This window comes from Labrus mixtus, chromosome 10 (genome assembly GCF_963584025.1).
Source record: "Labrus mixtus chromosome 10, fLabMix1.1, whole genome shotgun sequence".
NCBI classification, from domain to species: domain Eukaryota; kingdom Metazoa; phylum Chordata; class Actinopteri; order Labriformes; family Labridae; genus Labrus; species Labrus mixtus.
This window is the reverse complement of record NC_083621.1, coordinates 21081694-21097557: the sequence shown is the minus strand read 5'-3', so window position 1 is coordinate 21097557 and position 15864 is coordinate 21081694. Positions and strand designations below refer to the sequence as shown.

Here is a 15864-nt window from a genome sequence, read left to right as displayed (position 1 = left end):
CACAATAAATTTCAATGACTGTAATCCATTCAGTCTGCAAATCCCATCATCAGACAAGTATACTTAAATCTGATTTAACATTTGATCAGTACATCTAATGAGTAAAGTAACCTGTTAAGTTACCTCTACAACCTTGCTCTTGCTGTAGGCATATATTTTCTTGACAATGGTTGCTATAAGAGAAATGTCTAAGCACCACTTTTGCTACTTTAGAAGCTTAATTAAATGTTTAATTAGTCTTGATAGAAGCAACTGACTGGTATCATATTTGCTATAGGTTGAAACCAACTTGCATGTAGCTATAGCATGAAACCTGGCGATACCAATCTTACTTCTACATTTTGGCAAGATCGCTCTTGAAAAAGATCTCATTACTCAAGTGAATTCCTGGTTAAATAAAGACTTTAAAAGCTAAAAGTTAGAGGTCAGATAATACATAAAGTACATTATATCACAAAAGTCTTTTTTGTCAGTGTTTACAAAGGAATTACAGGTAAGAGGACACATTTTAAGTGTGAAACGGGACATTTGGGGTTCTTAAGTTATTACTATTAAGAACTTTTTATTTTTTTAAATCTCCTCTTCGGCACTGAATGCAAACACTCTCATTGAATGCTAATCCAAAAGAAAATATCTAGTTTGTAATAATCACCCTTAAGGTCTCTGCAATGCAACACTTAATTCAACAGTGTGTCATATGGCCACGGGTAGGTAAAACATGCAGATTTAATCAATCACATCAAATGGACAAACAATGTCACTGCAGGAGCAAATCATCAGGTTATACACTGCTGCTTTGTAAATGACAGAATTACTGATCATCACAGGATGAGTTATGTCCAGCCTAAACAGTTACAATGGAAACCTGAACTTCTATAGAGCTTCCTGAAAACGTCTCATTATCTCTGTGGATAGATTCAGTGTCTTTTGTGTCTCTCTGATTATGAACAAATCTCCTGTATATGAATAGGTGCTCCGCAGGTCATTGCTAGGGGATACAGGATAATGATCTGTGCATTTATCACTTCATGGCGCTTTAAGATGATTATTTTGTTTGTTTTGATTATGTTTTATTCCACTGTTTCCTTGATGTTGTTTTATGTCAATATTATAATGATAGTTGTTATTTAAAATGTACCGTTTTAGTTTCAAATTTTAAATAAACTTGTAATTATTGTATTAATTATGCATGCTGTATCAGCAGCATGTGACTGTGTATGAATGGTGTAAGTTCAGCCTGTATGACACTTTACCTAGCAGCATCTGCCATCAGTGTGTGAATGAGGTGTGAATGTGACCTGCGGTGTACAAAGCGCTTTGAGCTATCAAAAGTCTAAAAAAGCATTATACAAGCTCATTTCAATTCACCATTACATTCGCTTAAGTAAACACTAAGTGACTTTAAGAGATATACAAAGGTTTTAAAAATTAATATAGGAGGGATTAAATAGACTTTTACAACAGCCTTATATAGGTCATTTCTGAAAGCTAGGTTAAATCTCCTTCATTTGACATAGAGTCATCAAGATATGATGGAGCAATGACTCAAGAACTTATTCAAAGAATCCTAAAGCCATGTCCCAATTTGTTCACATATCTGGCCCTAATTTCCACCTCTTCCCCAAGCCCTTCCAGGGTTTTTGTCATTTTATGATTCAGTAAGGTTGTTTCCGCAAACTAAATTTCTGACCTAAGTTAAGCTTCCTGAGCATGCCCTCATCTTGCTTTTTAAAAACCTTAATGTATTTTATCAAACCTTTAGATTCGAGCTTTACTGTTGTAGGGAACAAGGTTGATCATAAAGGTCATGATATTAATGATTCCAACAAATTTCTGGATGTCTGACTGGACAAACAAAAAGGACCCTTACTTTCAAGCCACTCATTGTACTTACATCAAAATTGTTGAGGGCGTAGGCGAGCTCTCCACCCCCTGCTGGCTGATTGAGTGCTGAATCTTCAGTAGCAGTGGCCTGGGCAGCGTTAGATATGCCTGAGACAGCGTGCTGCAGCTGCTTGTAGATCAGGTCACGGTTAGCCTTGTAGGCTGCCACGTCAGGGTGCTGCAGGCAAGCTCGGGACGCTGTGTACAGCATAGGGATGTTTCTCTGAAGAACCCCGCGGGCAGCAGCCATTTGGTCCTTGTGGTGGACGTCTTTTAGCTCCTAACAGGACGACATGAAAAGGAAGATAGAAAAAAAGGATGAAAAAAGGTTAACTGGAAGATGGAATACTTACAGGAGCTGGGTGGTAATCTACTTTAGATTCAGAATGGGCCAGTCATAGCCTTACGGAGACACTAAGTGCGACGGAGTTTGTTCTGGATGACCCAGATTTATTTCTGTCCCCTGCGGTAACACAACACAGTCATAATCAGGCCATTATAATATGCCTTTGCAATTTAATGCGTTGCTATTCAGACCTCAGCATTATATTGCAATTACATCTTCATAGGAGGGAGGAGGGGAGATAGTGATCGCTGGCATAGATTTATGGCATAAAAAAAGCCTTGCATACACAAGACCAAAGCCTCCCCTCCAAAAGGAATACTCCCAAGGCTTTTTCCACTATTTCTTCAGACATTCACTGAGGAAAAAAAACGCCTTAAAGTCCCAATACTTCCAGCATAACATTCGTTAAACACATTTTGCGATCCACAAAATTACAAGAAAAAGTAATTTACTTTGCAAAACTATCAATGATTATTTTACCAAGTCTTCCATTAAAAGAGGGGGGAATGTAGAGATCAAGAACTATCATTTGTTGAGTGGATGTAGAGATACTGCTACAACCTTTGATGTGATGCAGTGGCATCATTCCAACATTTATACAACTTGATGAGATAACATGAAAACTTCACTGTACTCAGTATCAGAGTCAAACTAACTTGTTTCTTTACTATGGATATTTATTGGAAACTTTGAATCTCAGTGTATTGCTGAGGTGTGGTAAGATACATTTCCAAAACAAAGTTGCATCATAACACTGCTGATGCATGTGTAACAGCTCAGACAGGAAGAGGCTGTGAAGTGTAAATATTAGATTTTAATTCGCCCCAGAAAATTCAAGCTTTAATTTGTATTGTTTATTTTAGATGTTGTGTACACCACAGAGAAGTGCCTAAACGTATTCTCATTAGTTTATGTTGTTGGTGACAGCATTATGTAAAGATACAGGTATTTAATTCAAATGCTATTTCAGTAAGCTTTGTTTACTGCACTTATCCTGGACATACATCAAAAAAATTCAGCAGTTGTTTCATCTGGAAAATGCATTGTGAAATGACTACCACCTACACTATAGTGTGAAAAAACAATATACCACTTCGCATCACAATGAAATAGGATATGTCACAACAAGTCAAGGTTTTGTGCTCTTCTCTTGCACTCCAAGACCGCTTCACTGATATTGGTGATAAGAACAATGTTCATGCCTACTGCATCTAATCTTCTGTACTTGTTCTAAAGCACAAGGCACTCCTCTTTTTGCTTCTCTCTCCAATTGTCCTTTTTTTTTTTTCCTATGTGTGGTTGCAGATCATGTTTTGTTATAACCATTCACGTACCTGTTAACTTTCCACTACCTCCTAGTAAGTACTACATCTTCCTTTCTTTGTATGCTCTTAACATGTTTTGTCTGCATATTTTGCTAATTTTACAGTACCTGCTGTCGCTTGGCAGCCATCAGGTTCAGCTTGTCCACCTCTGGTTTTAAGGCCTTATATTGGATCCCAAGGTCCTGCTCTGTTCCTGCATTGCGTACCTTCACCAGATTGTCCTCCACCTGAGCCAGGAAGATGAAATAAAGTTAGAAAGCATTCCCAAAAGACCAGTTCTTTACTGAAAGATTGCATTGTTTCATAATGAGCAGGTGGGTTGTAGATCTGAATACATCTGGATTTAATAGAACAATCTGAATTGCAATCAAATCAAGCCAATCAACTAAGATGTGATTAAAATTAGCCTTAGCCATGAAACCTAAAAGAAGAGAAATCTTGGTCAGTGGAAGTTGTATCAATTTGGATTGCATTCTAAACTTAAATAAACTCAGAGAGGACTCCTATTCCCCTGTTGTTTCAAAAATATAGGTAAAAACAGTAACAAAGGGAAGCAGTTATGATACAACTCCTTCTTCTACTCAGGCAAGCATGGACTAATTGCTGTGACATGGTAACATGGTAGAGCTATTCCAAAAAATCTGACCCATTTGGTTTTACTTGATTATCTACGCTCAGCGCTTGTGCTCAGCTTCCCCTGATCTTCAAATGTCTTTGAGTGAGCAAGTGACAAAGAGATAACAAGTGTTTCCTCATCACTGCATAGCAAAATAGTATGCCCATTACTTCCAAAACACAGTGACCCAAAAATAGACTGCCAGAGATTTTCCTGACATTATTAGACGAATCATGCAAAGTGTTAAGTGCTGTATGAACTGGATGATTTGGCCAATATAAATAATACCTTTATTTTATCATCACCACTTTCTGTATGCAGCATATGTAAACAGAGAACCATGAAAACTCAGTGGTATAAATAAACAGTTGTGATACAGTATTACTTTTCCGGTGAATAAATGCATTCTGAAAATTTATATTATGCTCGTTTCTAAGGTTAAAAGGAAACTATCTCACCAGTTTGAGCTGTAGAAGAAGTTTGTAGACATCCGACATGTCTGCCAGCACCAGCAGATGGGTGACTGCTGATAGGAGAGCCCTAGCAGCACGAACCATATTACCCCTCTTCACAGAAGAGCAGGGGTCTTCTGCAAACTCTCCAGAAGCCTGTCGCATGGAGTCACCTGAGAATGACAATACAAAACCAAAATGTTCCTTACTTGCAATATAACCGTTACTTTGTTACGTTACGTTTAACCTTTGCTAATAACTCATCTGTAAAAAACACAAAGAACAATCCTGTGGACCGAAGCGCTCTGATGACACAATCATTAATATTATTTCTATGGGCCAGGGACAACTTAAGAACCCAGGCATACGCTGCATCAAGAGGTCTCAAAAAGTAAATCCAGGAACAAAAATCCACAGAACTTATTTTTTTATCTAGTCATAACATAAAATAGCCTTAGGTCAACATTCAGTGTCTAGATTACAGAATGACTCAAGTATAAGGCTAATACTTGCCATACCTGTTGTTGACAATGTACAACCGGGGCATGGTTATTTAAACCATGAATTTTCAAACATATTACATTCCTACCATATATTACTGTACAGATTATTATTGTTGTTATTATTTTTATTATACATTTAAATGTTCTTTAATTAGTACTGATAAAGGTAATCTATATGACAGTGGCAAAAGTGGATCTGAGAGCAGTAGTCTGTTCAAGGCTGTGAGTTTATTGCGTCAGAAGCCTTTATTTTAGACAAGGAGGAATGTGCAGGAGGGCAACAACAGTCTGATGCATTTTATTCTCTACATGGTAGAGGTCAGTATGTGTCACACAAAGTGACAAAGACACACACACCTCACAATTTCCAGTAATAATGTGAGCTTGCACAATGACATGAACACAGTCTTGAAAAAAGAGGTCAAAGTGACTACAAAGGACTCACTGTCTAGTTTGTCAAGCACTATTCTTTGTCCTGCTTTGGATGGGTCTGCACAGTTGACTGAGCAGACAAATGGACTTTGTAGGCTCACATTATGAACAAGACAGTAAATCCGTAAATAGTTTACTTTAGTTGAAGAACAGCCAAAACAAACTTAAAAAAAAAAACTCCATGACCGCAAGAGTGTGTCATCATTAGAGATCCAAAGCCAACAAGAAGACAGGCACTTATGTTGTCCACTTTCCTCCAGTGTTTAGGCTCTATAGAGGCTGCAATACAACAGATGACACGCAGCAACATGAATAATTTTCCAACAGTGATAAAGTCTGCTCTGGAAAAAAGACAAGTGAACACTAATTTAGCAGCAGTTCAGACTCACCAGTTGTTACCATCTTGCTAAATACTTTCTCTATGACAGTGGAGAGAAGTTCTATTTTTCTGCTTACAAAGACGTGCTTACATAGAGGGTGTACTTTCCGCTTTTCCATTTGTGTACTGGGCCTGAATCCAGACGCCAAGGAACTAAACAGGGTAAGCAGTTTAGACAATGGTGGATGCTTTCAAAGACAACAATAGGTTATAAGGAGGAATGTAACAGAATGTTGTGGCATCATATTTCATGTAACAAAACGGCAACACTGAAAAATGGATTGAAATACAAACTAACAATCCATGTGAGCGTTGCGGGGGGGGGGTGCAGCAGTGCACTCTCTCACTTTAAGATAAGAGCGAGCTGTATTTAGATACAAAGTTATGTGACTTCTTGGCTTTGACCACAGGAATGTTTTTGTGTGTTCAGACCACAAGCAAACCCAAACTAATGAAGTCCCCAAGTGATGTTGGCTGTAAGAACAAAAGGCAACTGGATGTGTGACAGCTCAGACAGACTGAATTGATCACTAACTCTAGTTCTTATTTTTTCCCAGACCATCTTCTTTCTGCGTGTCTCTCTACAGTCCTTGAGACATGCAAACCAGAACAGCTACATGTTTTACCTTCGGCAGATATAACAGATTTTTTTGAGGTATTATTTTTTGTCCAAGAAGAACATAAAAGTATATTTAATAAATAGAAAAGCAACAATCCTCAGATAACAGGTGTTAGGAGGAAAAGCCCCATCACTTGTCTCATTACATAATGACGCTTATAATAATCATCTTGCATCTTGTAATTATATGAATAATTTTTCATTAAGACCCTTCATCAAGAACAGATCAATGCAATGATTTATTTTTCTGCATGTGAATTACTATAATCTTACTCAGGATTCATTGTTTGGCAAACTGAAAGTTTACTTCTATCCTCTTTTTCAGTCACTGTGAATCCATAGCAACAAGCTGGAGTGTTAGAAATGCAACCTCTCTAATAAGTGTAACTGTAAGTTATTGTTGCCAAGCTACAAGCTTGACTGGACTGAGAAGCTTCAGTGTCTGGTAAAAATGAGCAACTCGTAAATGAAATATCAATGACAAGTCATCAGCAGACTCCACGCCTAGTATTCAGTGAACTGACAACCTGTGAGAGAATACTGCTTGTGCTCGTGCCAGTGCTCCCATGCTCAAACTTTTAACAATGCCAGCATCATTTATGCCTGAAGCACTTTCAGTTTAATACATGCACACTTCAACAACTTCGTACAGAAACTGAGAGTCAATGAGTCAACAATGAGCAGTGAGCTCTGCGAGCACAAACAAGAGAAATGCATCTTAGGTCGCACTGATTGCACTTCTTATAATGCAAGAATGTTGCGCTTTAAAACTACTTTGACATCAAAATGTCAGGAAATGAATTTACTCTAAGAATTTCCAAGTGCTTGACTTTCATCAAGTGAACACCTTTTCACACATGCCTGGCATGTCTTAATTTTTTTTATTTATCAGCCAATCTATTGTATATTTTGCAGACCCTTTTAATGCTTAGACCAAAAGCTAAAGCAAATTAAAATTTATGTGATATTTTTCAGTGAGTGGTATGTGTTCCTCCCAGGTTATGGTAGAGGTGTCAGAGGCCTCAAAGACATTTTCACAGCCCTGCGGGCTAAGTAGGAATCTGTACTCGGCATGTAGATATGTTAAGCCACAATATTAGTGTGCAGCATGCTCAGGAGAGTTTTGACGGTTTTCACAGCTCAGTACGAAATCGAAATGGTACACTCAGCAAGTTGAAAAAAGAACAAACTTTAAGCTTGCTTTTTACAGAGCAACAGTGTGGGCTGCATCATCAGTTAAAATCAAGCTCATCCAGCCAACCAAATTGACAAACTGAAAAACACAGCTGTTAACTGGGTGTGAAGGAGATGTGATGGTGGCTGTAACTGCACCACGTCAGCAGCAACTGTCATCCTCTCATCATGTTAAAAAGATAAAAACTCACCAAGTACACAGCAGTTTACAAAATGTTCTCCAAAAGATCTTCAACACACCATTATTTCAATAACAATAGGTTAAGTTATTTTGCATGTGACCAGGGCTAATTAAATGGTGAAACTAATTCATGAATGCCTGAACTTAAAACTGCTACTTCTCCCTATCATTTGGTCCACAATGATAGAAATAGTGATCCAATCCAATGCCATTATATCTTTCTACAACGCCATCAGGATTTATTCGGATATCTTTTTATACCCAAACCACAATCCAGATCGCAAAAATATTTGGTTTATTATCATGCATGACAAAGAAATGTATCAATCTTCAAATTTTGAAGTAAAATGAATATAGTAAAATAGTAAAATAAAATGAATGAATGAACTACGTGAAACTGCAAATGATTTGCAATACTGCTGGTAGAATTATTAAAACAATGAATCTCTAAAAAACTTACTTGAATCTAATAAACAGTCTAGGCCTTTAGTTGTCAAATATATCTTAGAATAGTTAAAAAGATTGAATCATTGTTAGAATAAAGGAATTGCATTTTCAAATGGGCTCACAGCAACTACAGGGTCAAATACCTCAAAGCCAAGTCCTTAAGAGTGAAAGGATCTTAAAAGTTGCACTATCAGACCTGTAGAACAGTCTGACCATTTCACCTTAAAAGAGAACAGCAGTTTGTGCAAATGATCGACAAAAGAGACCACAAACACAGTCCACACCTTCAGGCTTATTCCCCCCGTGATCAAAATCAATAAGGCCATTTTGAGAGGGCAGATAGTGATCAGTACTACTTTAATAAACTTCCATCCATCTAACGCTTACCTGCGGCCCACAGAGAGCACAATGCAATGATTAAAATGTATATCACAAAGGAATACACTAAATAGCAGGACAACAATGACACAGAAAGGGAGGGAAGGGCAAGACAGAGAAAACAAGGACACGAGCAGACAGGAGCGGCCAATAAAGTCTTTAACAGTGTGAGAAATGTCTGCTCATTTTAAGGAAACCTAAAGTCAATAGCACACAATTGAAAATATATGTTCAGAGAATATGTTAACTGGAGCAAAACATCCACTTATTTTCAAATAAATTGAGAGAAAACTTGGTCTACTTGGCACTTCAACATGCATTGTATGCACAATTAGCTTTCATGATGAAGTCTGATTCTTTAGAAACAGCTGGTAAGCCACAGCTGGGTGGAAAATGCTTTCTGAATCCAGGGGTGTGTGGGGTTGTTGTTACTCTACTCAATAGCTGTATTAGAAGTCTAGGCACGCTCCAGTGAGCAGCATGGCATAGCTGACAGCCAGGCCTAGGCACAAGCTAACAGCAGTCACTGGATTCCAGCCCTGTGACAGCTTACCACAACTACAGTAACATTCCTGGACACTGAGCGCTGCACAAGCTATCTGGCGACATGTCATTTACCTCCCAACTACTCAGAGCAGAGCTTGAGCAGGGGACTTCTAACTGGCTGGGCATCTGGGGAGAAAAAGACAGTGACACAGATGTCACTTCACAAGGTGATAACAGCCACCCCTCAAGTCATAGCGCTGTGGTCGTGATGGTCTACTGGTGTGTCACAAGACAGTCAGAAATACAGACTAGAAATAAAAAAGTACACTTGGAAGGGTGGTAGTTGGATGGTTGAATCTGCAAACGATAGAAAGAATGCACAAATAGTTAAATATAATCATTATAAACTAATTCCAATACTTGAAACATATTCTCTCTATCTCACAGTAAGGTGCTTAAGTCTGTCATTACTGCAATAAAAATATTACAGAATTAATCATTTTTATCAAATGTGCTCAGTAAATTCAGATCTGATGTGACAACTTCATGTTATATCAAGTGAAAAGACAGATTCACAGAGCACATTTGAGCAGGGCATGTCAAATGCAGAGCCTTGACATTTTCATGTAAGTGTTCATGTTAACAGGTTAAAGCAGTCACACTACCCACATACCTTGGTGAAGGCACTGATGGAGCTGCAGCACCGAATATCTAAAGCATGGGAGGCGTGCCTATTTTTAACACATGCTGCCTGGTTGTCAGCCGAAATAGAAATTTGGATAGAAATATTGACGTAATACCAGAAATAATATACGATATACTACCTGTGGACATTTGTATCCTTAGATATTCTGCTCTTAACTTAATGTTTGTAAACTGTTTCTTAATCATGTAATATTCTTTATGGCGTGTGCTGCTGCCCTTTTGACCAGGGCACCTTCGTGGAAAAGAGCTTGATCTCAATGGGTTAATTACCTGTTTCAATAAAAAAAAAAATTGACACACATCACAGAGTCCTGCGATTTTGTGCACATTTTATGAAACCGTGCAATGTTTTGAAAATCCTTACAACTGACTTGTAAAGAGTGGGTACAGATTTTTAAACTGCTTTTTATTCTTTCATTAATGAGCCTTCAGGGGCACCGTGCAACACAACAAAACTCCCTTTTTAAAAACTTTCTCTTTCATCTTCAAAATCAAAACAGGTGAACCTCGTGTGGAGACTTGTTATCAAGATTCACTAAAACCAAGAGACAGCCAAATCACATCGGCAGCAAGCAGCTGCAGAAATAAAATGAAACCAAGGCATGAGAAGCTTCATGTTTATCATGACATGAGCACAGCACCTCAATCTGTGCAATAACAGGAGCGATGTACGGACAGCGGACCTCTCTCTCACGTATGGTGTATGTGTGGGAAACACTGAGGGTGGAGCTTGTTCTGAATGCAGAGGAAAATAGGAGCAAATGAATGGCCATCACGCATTTGAGTTAAATTAAAGCCCCAAGAAAAAAAAGAATACCAGAGGACGCAATGACCAGTTGCAGTGTGCAGCCGTTTTCACATATGCACTCCTGAAATTTCTTTAAAAATTTGATGCAGGTTGCCCCTGAAATCTGCCTGACTTGCTTGTTCACACATGCATCTCAAAGCTGGAGGCTATCCATGTCAGACAGGAGGGAGGGGTGTCTTAGAAAGCAGTAAATGATGTAGAAAGAAGCAACAGAGTCTAACGCTTTAATGAGAATTTTTGTCTTTATATCGAAGTATAACATTATGAAGCAGTTTCATTACATGCACAGACATAGCACTGGAGGCACACACAGCTTATAGTTGTGCGCTGTTTGCAGGATATAAATGTCATCAGTCCCTCCCACTCCTGGTAAATTTCCTGAATATTTCCCGCTGCATTCTCACATTGACTCACCCAAAATTTTACCAGGGGGCATGGCAGAAAAACTTGCTGGTAAAAACAGTGGGGAAAGAGACAGCTGTTTGTGTCTATACATGCACCTCATTCATGTGAATTTTACAAAACTGTGTGTGCGATTTACAGCAGCTGAAGATTTTTTTCGGCTGGATGGGTTAAGAGCCAGAGCCTTTGATTTTTATACTTGAACAAAGATTGCAGGATGTTGATGAACCCAAAATGGTGCATAGGGGAGGGTTTGTAGTAGGGGAAAAATGAATGGCCACTTTGGGTGAAGTCAATTTAATATTTGGTGGCCAACCCTTTTTAAGGCCACTGGCCATCAGGCCATGGTAGATTTGGGTCACAAATGCACAAATTGTTAGAAAGCAGTAGGTCACTTCTGCCGAACAATGACCTGATGTTCAAAAAAGCCACTCAGCAGGTAACCTTTAAAACCTTTTAAATGCCAAACAAATCACAGCTATTTCCGCATTGCTTCCAAGTTAATTAACATAGACAAGATAAGCCCTCTGGTGTGTGATGATTAACTTTTTACTTTGTCATCATCAAAATAAACAACTTCAGCTGCAGAGGAAATAAAGAATTTTGTCTTACAAGCTGACACAAAGATCCAGGCAGCACACATATTTGCCGATGGTGTGAACAAACTAACACAACTTAATTAAGCTGACTATATATTCCTCCTCCTGCTAAAAGGTCCATCAAAGTTTTGACAACTCAAACAACAGGAAAAATGTGATTCCCTATGCAAAATAAATGACTATAGTGGAATTATATTGCAGGGCTGTGTGAAAACTGTAGGGAACTACAATACAATGAATTTACTGGTGGTACAAAGGATGACAAATTTCACGGTTGGGTGGGATCATGGATTGTTGTCACGAGTTGAATAGTTGTTTTTTCGGATCGGCCAAAAAAAGTACAACTTTTCTACTCAAACTGTGCATTTGAACAGCACTACAATTCAAAACACATCTCCTTGAATCTGAATCATGTATTGCATCCTCTATTTTTTCACTATACGCTGTACATTGCTTCCAATAACAATCCAATTCCAATAAATATAGAACAAGCAGAACAACCTGAACTCCCTTTATATTCGGGAAGTGCTTCTAAAAATCTGACTACAAGCAATCTTAAATACTAAAACAACAATATGTACCTTTTGCACCTTAAAATTGTAGTCTCAAAGTGGATCTTAAGAGTACAATAACTTTCAACAGGGAGAATGGCATTTATCCCATTTCCACACAGTGCCCTGTGCAGTTAGCCCATCTCGGTTCTGTTTGATACAATGGTTGAGACCACCAGAATTACCTTTTGTAAGTTAGCCCAGGATGCTGATGCACTGTTATACTGCAACACAGCTACCCGCCACTAGCCAGGGGAATAATGATAGATCGGCTGTAGCTCTGGTCAAAAGGTCTGCTGTACCCACTTTAATACCCAGTTGTAAATAAGCACAGTGCATGGATAGCATCTTGTACGAGCAGCACGGATTAGCAGAATTTTGATTTAGAATATGGATATAAATTTGTTCGTAAGCTGCGTCAGGGTAAACTGCCATATTAATCAGAGCAATGCGTAAACACATTGAGCAAGGACATGCCTATGTTAACCTGCAGGGAAGGACTAAATGCTGTCAGTGCGAACACTGCTAATGTTAGACACACTCAGCAAACCCATTTGAAATTGTTTACCTGCAGAAAACTTTAAATAAATTGGGCTTAATTTTGTCTGTTCTGAATGTTATGTTACCTGTAGACGAGTTGGTTAGTCTGAGTTTACATTTCCCTTTAACCAACTAGGAAATGACTCACCTAGGAACATCCTTAAATCGTGAACTACCATAAAAAATCTTGTCAGATAGAAACTTGTAGTGTTTTTTTTTTTTAATCCATAGCAACTCCTTACTACAAAATTGTGGAAAGCAATTACACTCAACTATCTTTATAAGTGAGATGGTGATGTTCAGTTTGTGCCCAGCAATACTTCTTTGCAGCCTATTTTCTTGTGAGCGTACCCTGCTATTTTTTATTGTGATTATTTTTTAACCAAATTACTGGATGTGAATGGTAGCTGTCGGTTTGCTTACATGAAATGTCTCCATTAATGGGCTTCCTGAAACCACCATCACAGAAAGAAATCTAAGGACTCAGAGCATGTTCTTAGTTCAAGGTCTTCCACTAGGGCAGATGATATACATACCTCATGATTTATTTATCACCCATCCTATCTTAAGAAGCACTCTGAACTAGCTACAAACCACACACTGTCTCAGTATATATTTTCAACATACCTTGCTTGCGGACATCTTCCACTGCAGCAGTCAACTCATCCTTGAGGAACTGACTTTCCTTTGCAATCTTTTCTCCTTTATCCAGGAAGTTCTGGGTAGCAGTCTCTACTGATGCTGCCAAAACATGTGCCTTCTTGGAGCGTCCTTTCTTCTTGTTGGAAGGGCCTTTGTTGCTCGAGTTCACCAAAGTGGTGACCTATGGCAAGCATACAAAAAAAACAGAAACAGCTACTTCAAGAGCTTAGATGTATTTGGTAGACTACACTTGTGCCAACATTGCTTTTCTCACACATGTGACATTGCTATATTTGATTTACCGGTAATATGTCCTTTATTCAAGTTGACGCAGCATTCTATTTGTTATTGTTTCAGAATTGTTTGATCTTTTTTGTACTATTATATTCTTTGGATAAATAGTGTTGCTATAATAACTTTAAATTATCTTGCTTTCTCGTTTTTTAACCAAGATCCTGTGCCCCTTCCAGCTTATAGCTAAATAACCCCTCCCCTTATATTCTAAGGAGAAAAAAACCTGTGTTAACTTTACCTGGGTGACAAGGGGCTCAAGCAGCCTCTCTACCGCCAGTGTTCGGATCTCTAGACTCTTCGGATCCCACTTAAAGTTTATGTTACCTGTGTTGATGGTTGTCATGGTGTCTGTCTTTCTGGGGGTGAAAAACAGAAGAAATATAACAAAGACAAAAGTGAAAAACAGTTAATCAGTAAATTTCATTTTGCAGATACAATGCTGAAACAGAGTTTTCACTGCAACAAACACAAAAATCTGTGTTTTCAAAAAATATTGAATAGCTGTTGTCAAGTGATATGAATGTGGCTGTATGTTTTAGGGAAATGCCTTTTGCTTGACCGAGGAACAAATCATAATATATGTAGTTGGCTAAAGACAGGAAAGTTTGTGAACTAAATGAGGCTTCCTTTTAGATTTACAGGAAAGTTAGCCTCTAAAAGTTTGCATGACAGTGAAAATATTATGACCCTAGTTTGAGCCAGCAATGCTCCATCCCTCAAGAATGACACTGTGGCCCAATTTCAATTTCTCTTTTCAAGCTCAGTCTGCAACTCGATTGATTAACTATCTAACATGGGTGGGCAGGGATAATCAGCAAACCCTGAGGGCTGAGGGGCTTCAGCTGAAAACTTGGTCAGCTGTAATGTGGCAACAATGCCATAGACTGCGGCTAGCCTACATTGACACAAAACAAAAAACAGGCTTAAAAAATAAAAGTATTTGAGGAATATATAGCTCATTTTATATATTGAACTATTATTTATTGGGTAAGTGTGCTTTCAATTTTGCCATCAAACATCCTGACTTATGTTTGAATTTGGATGGGGAATACTTGCGATATATGGCCTCTCTTAACGTTTAATCTAAAAAAGCCAGCCAATATGGATGGAAGCAGATTGCCTAGGGCAGTTGTAACTCATTTTATCATTTAAAAAAAAATCTTAAGGTACTTCCTTCCAACTCACTGGGGGTTTGAACTACAATTACTTACCAACTACTGCAATGTTTCTAATCAGCTATATTTCCAAAAGGCCACTTCACACATCATTTTTCATATTGGTATTCAACCATGCATTATGTTTGTGTATCATTTGCTTTGGGTCTCAATGCAGAACCATCTAAGACCACCATGATCTATTATACTATTTAATTAAAGTTTTTGACATGTGACTCTGCACCCCCGACATATGGATAAGGGAGGTCATGTTTCTTGTCCACTTAGAGAAAATCAGATATACTGATAAGAGGTTGCACCAGGAAATTATATATCACTTGACAACCATTTTTATCTTTTGTTGAAGATATGACAGCTAACAACATAACTATGTAACCTTTTTAATGTATTTTATTATTTTCTGTCTGTTATTTATTTGTTTATATGTCAGTTTATTCTGCTTGTCATTGTCTGGCTGCAGGCTTACTGATGATCCAGGTTTCCTTTCTGACTGTCCTATGTTTGTGCTGTTGTTGTTTATGTGATATATTTGAAAAATAAAAAGACCTTGATCAAATGTGCAAACTACATTACTTGGGCTCAATAGAAAAGGATCTTCCTTGTGGCCATATCAATTTCCAATGAATCTCCTCCTTAGATATAAGAAGTAAAACTGGTCTATACATAGAAACATGTATTATTCAGACTGACTAGGAGAGGTGATTCTCCATTCACCTCATGTCTATGGGTGTGGCAGTAGTGGTCTCAGAGACAGACATTTCACAATCTGGTCTACCGAAACCAAAACAATCTACAAAGTTAATGTTAGTTAACACTGGATATTACAGGTGAATTTGTTAGGAGGAATAATTCTTGAAGTCTTAGAAAACTAAAAAAGTTGACTTTAGACTTGCCATTAAAAATATA

At 38.1% G+C, this 15864-nt stretch overlaps 1 protein-coding gene across 2 annotated transcripts in view; it reads right to left on the bottom strand.

Moving 5' to 3' along the window:
- The window catches only part of ctnna1 (catenin (cadherin-associated protein), alpha 1), a 77957-nt gene that overhangs the window by 61309 nt on the left and 784 nt on the right, over positions 1 to 15864 (bottom strand). The window contains exons 2-6 of one of the 2 annotated variants that reach the window (XM_061048726.1): positions 14022 to 14139; positions 13475 to 13670; positions 4630 to 4796; positions 3663 to 3782; positions 1895 to 2164 (exon numbers count right to left, since the gene is read on the bottom strand). In XM_061048726.1, coding sequence (XP_060904709.1) covers positions 1895 to 2164; positions 3663 to 3782; positions 4630 to 4796; positions 13475 to 13670; positions 14022 to 14126 — 858 coding nt within the window. In that variant the 5' untranslated portion in view covers positions 14127 to 14139. The remainder of the gene's footprint in view (positions 1 to 1894; positions 2165 to 3662; positions 3783 to 4629; positions 4797 to 13474; positions 13671 to 14021; positions 14140 to 15864) is intronic. The other variant, XM_061048727.1, reaches the window with a different exon arrangement.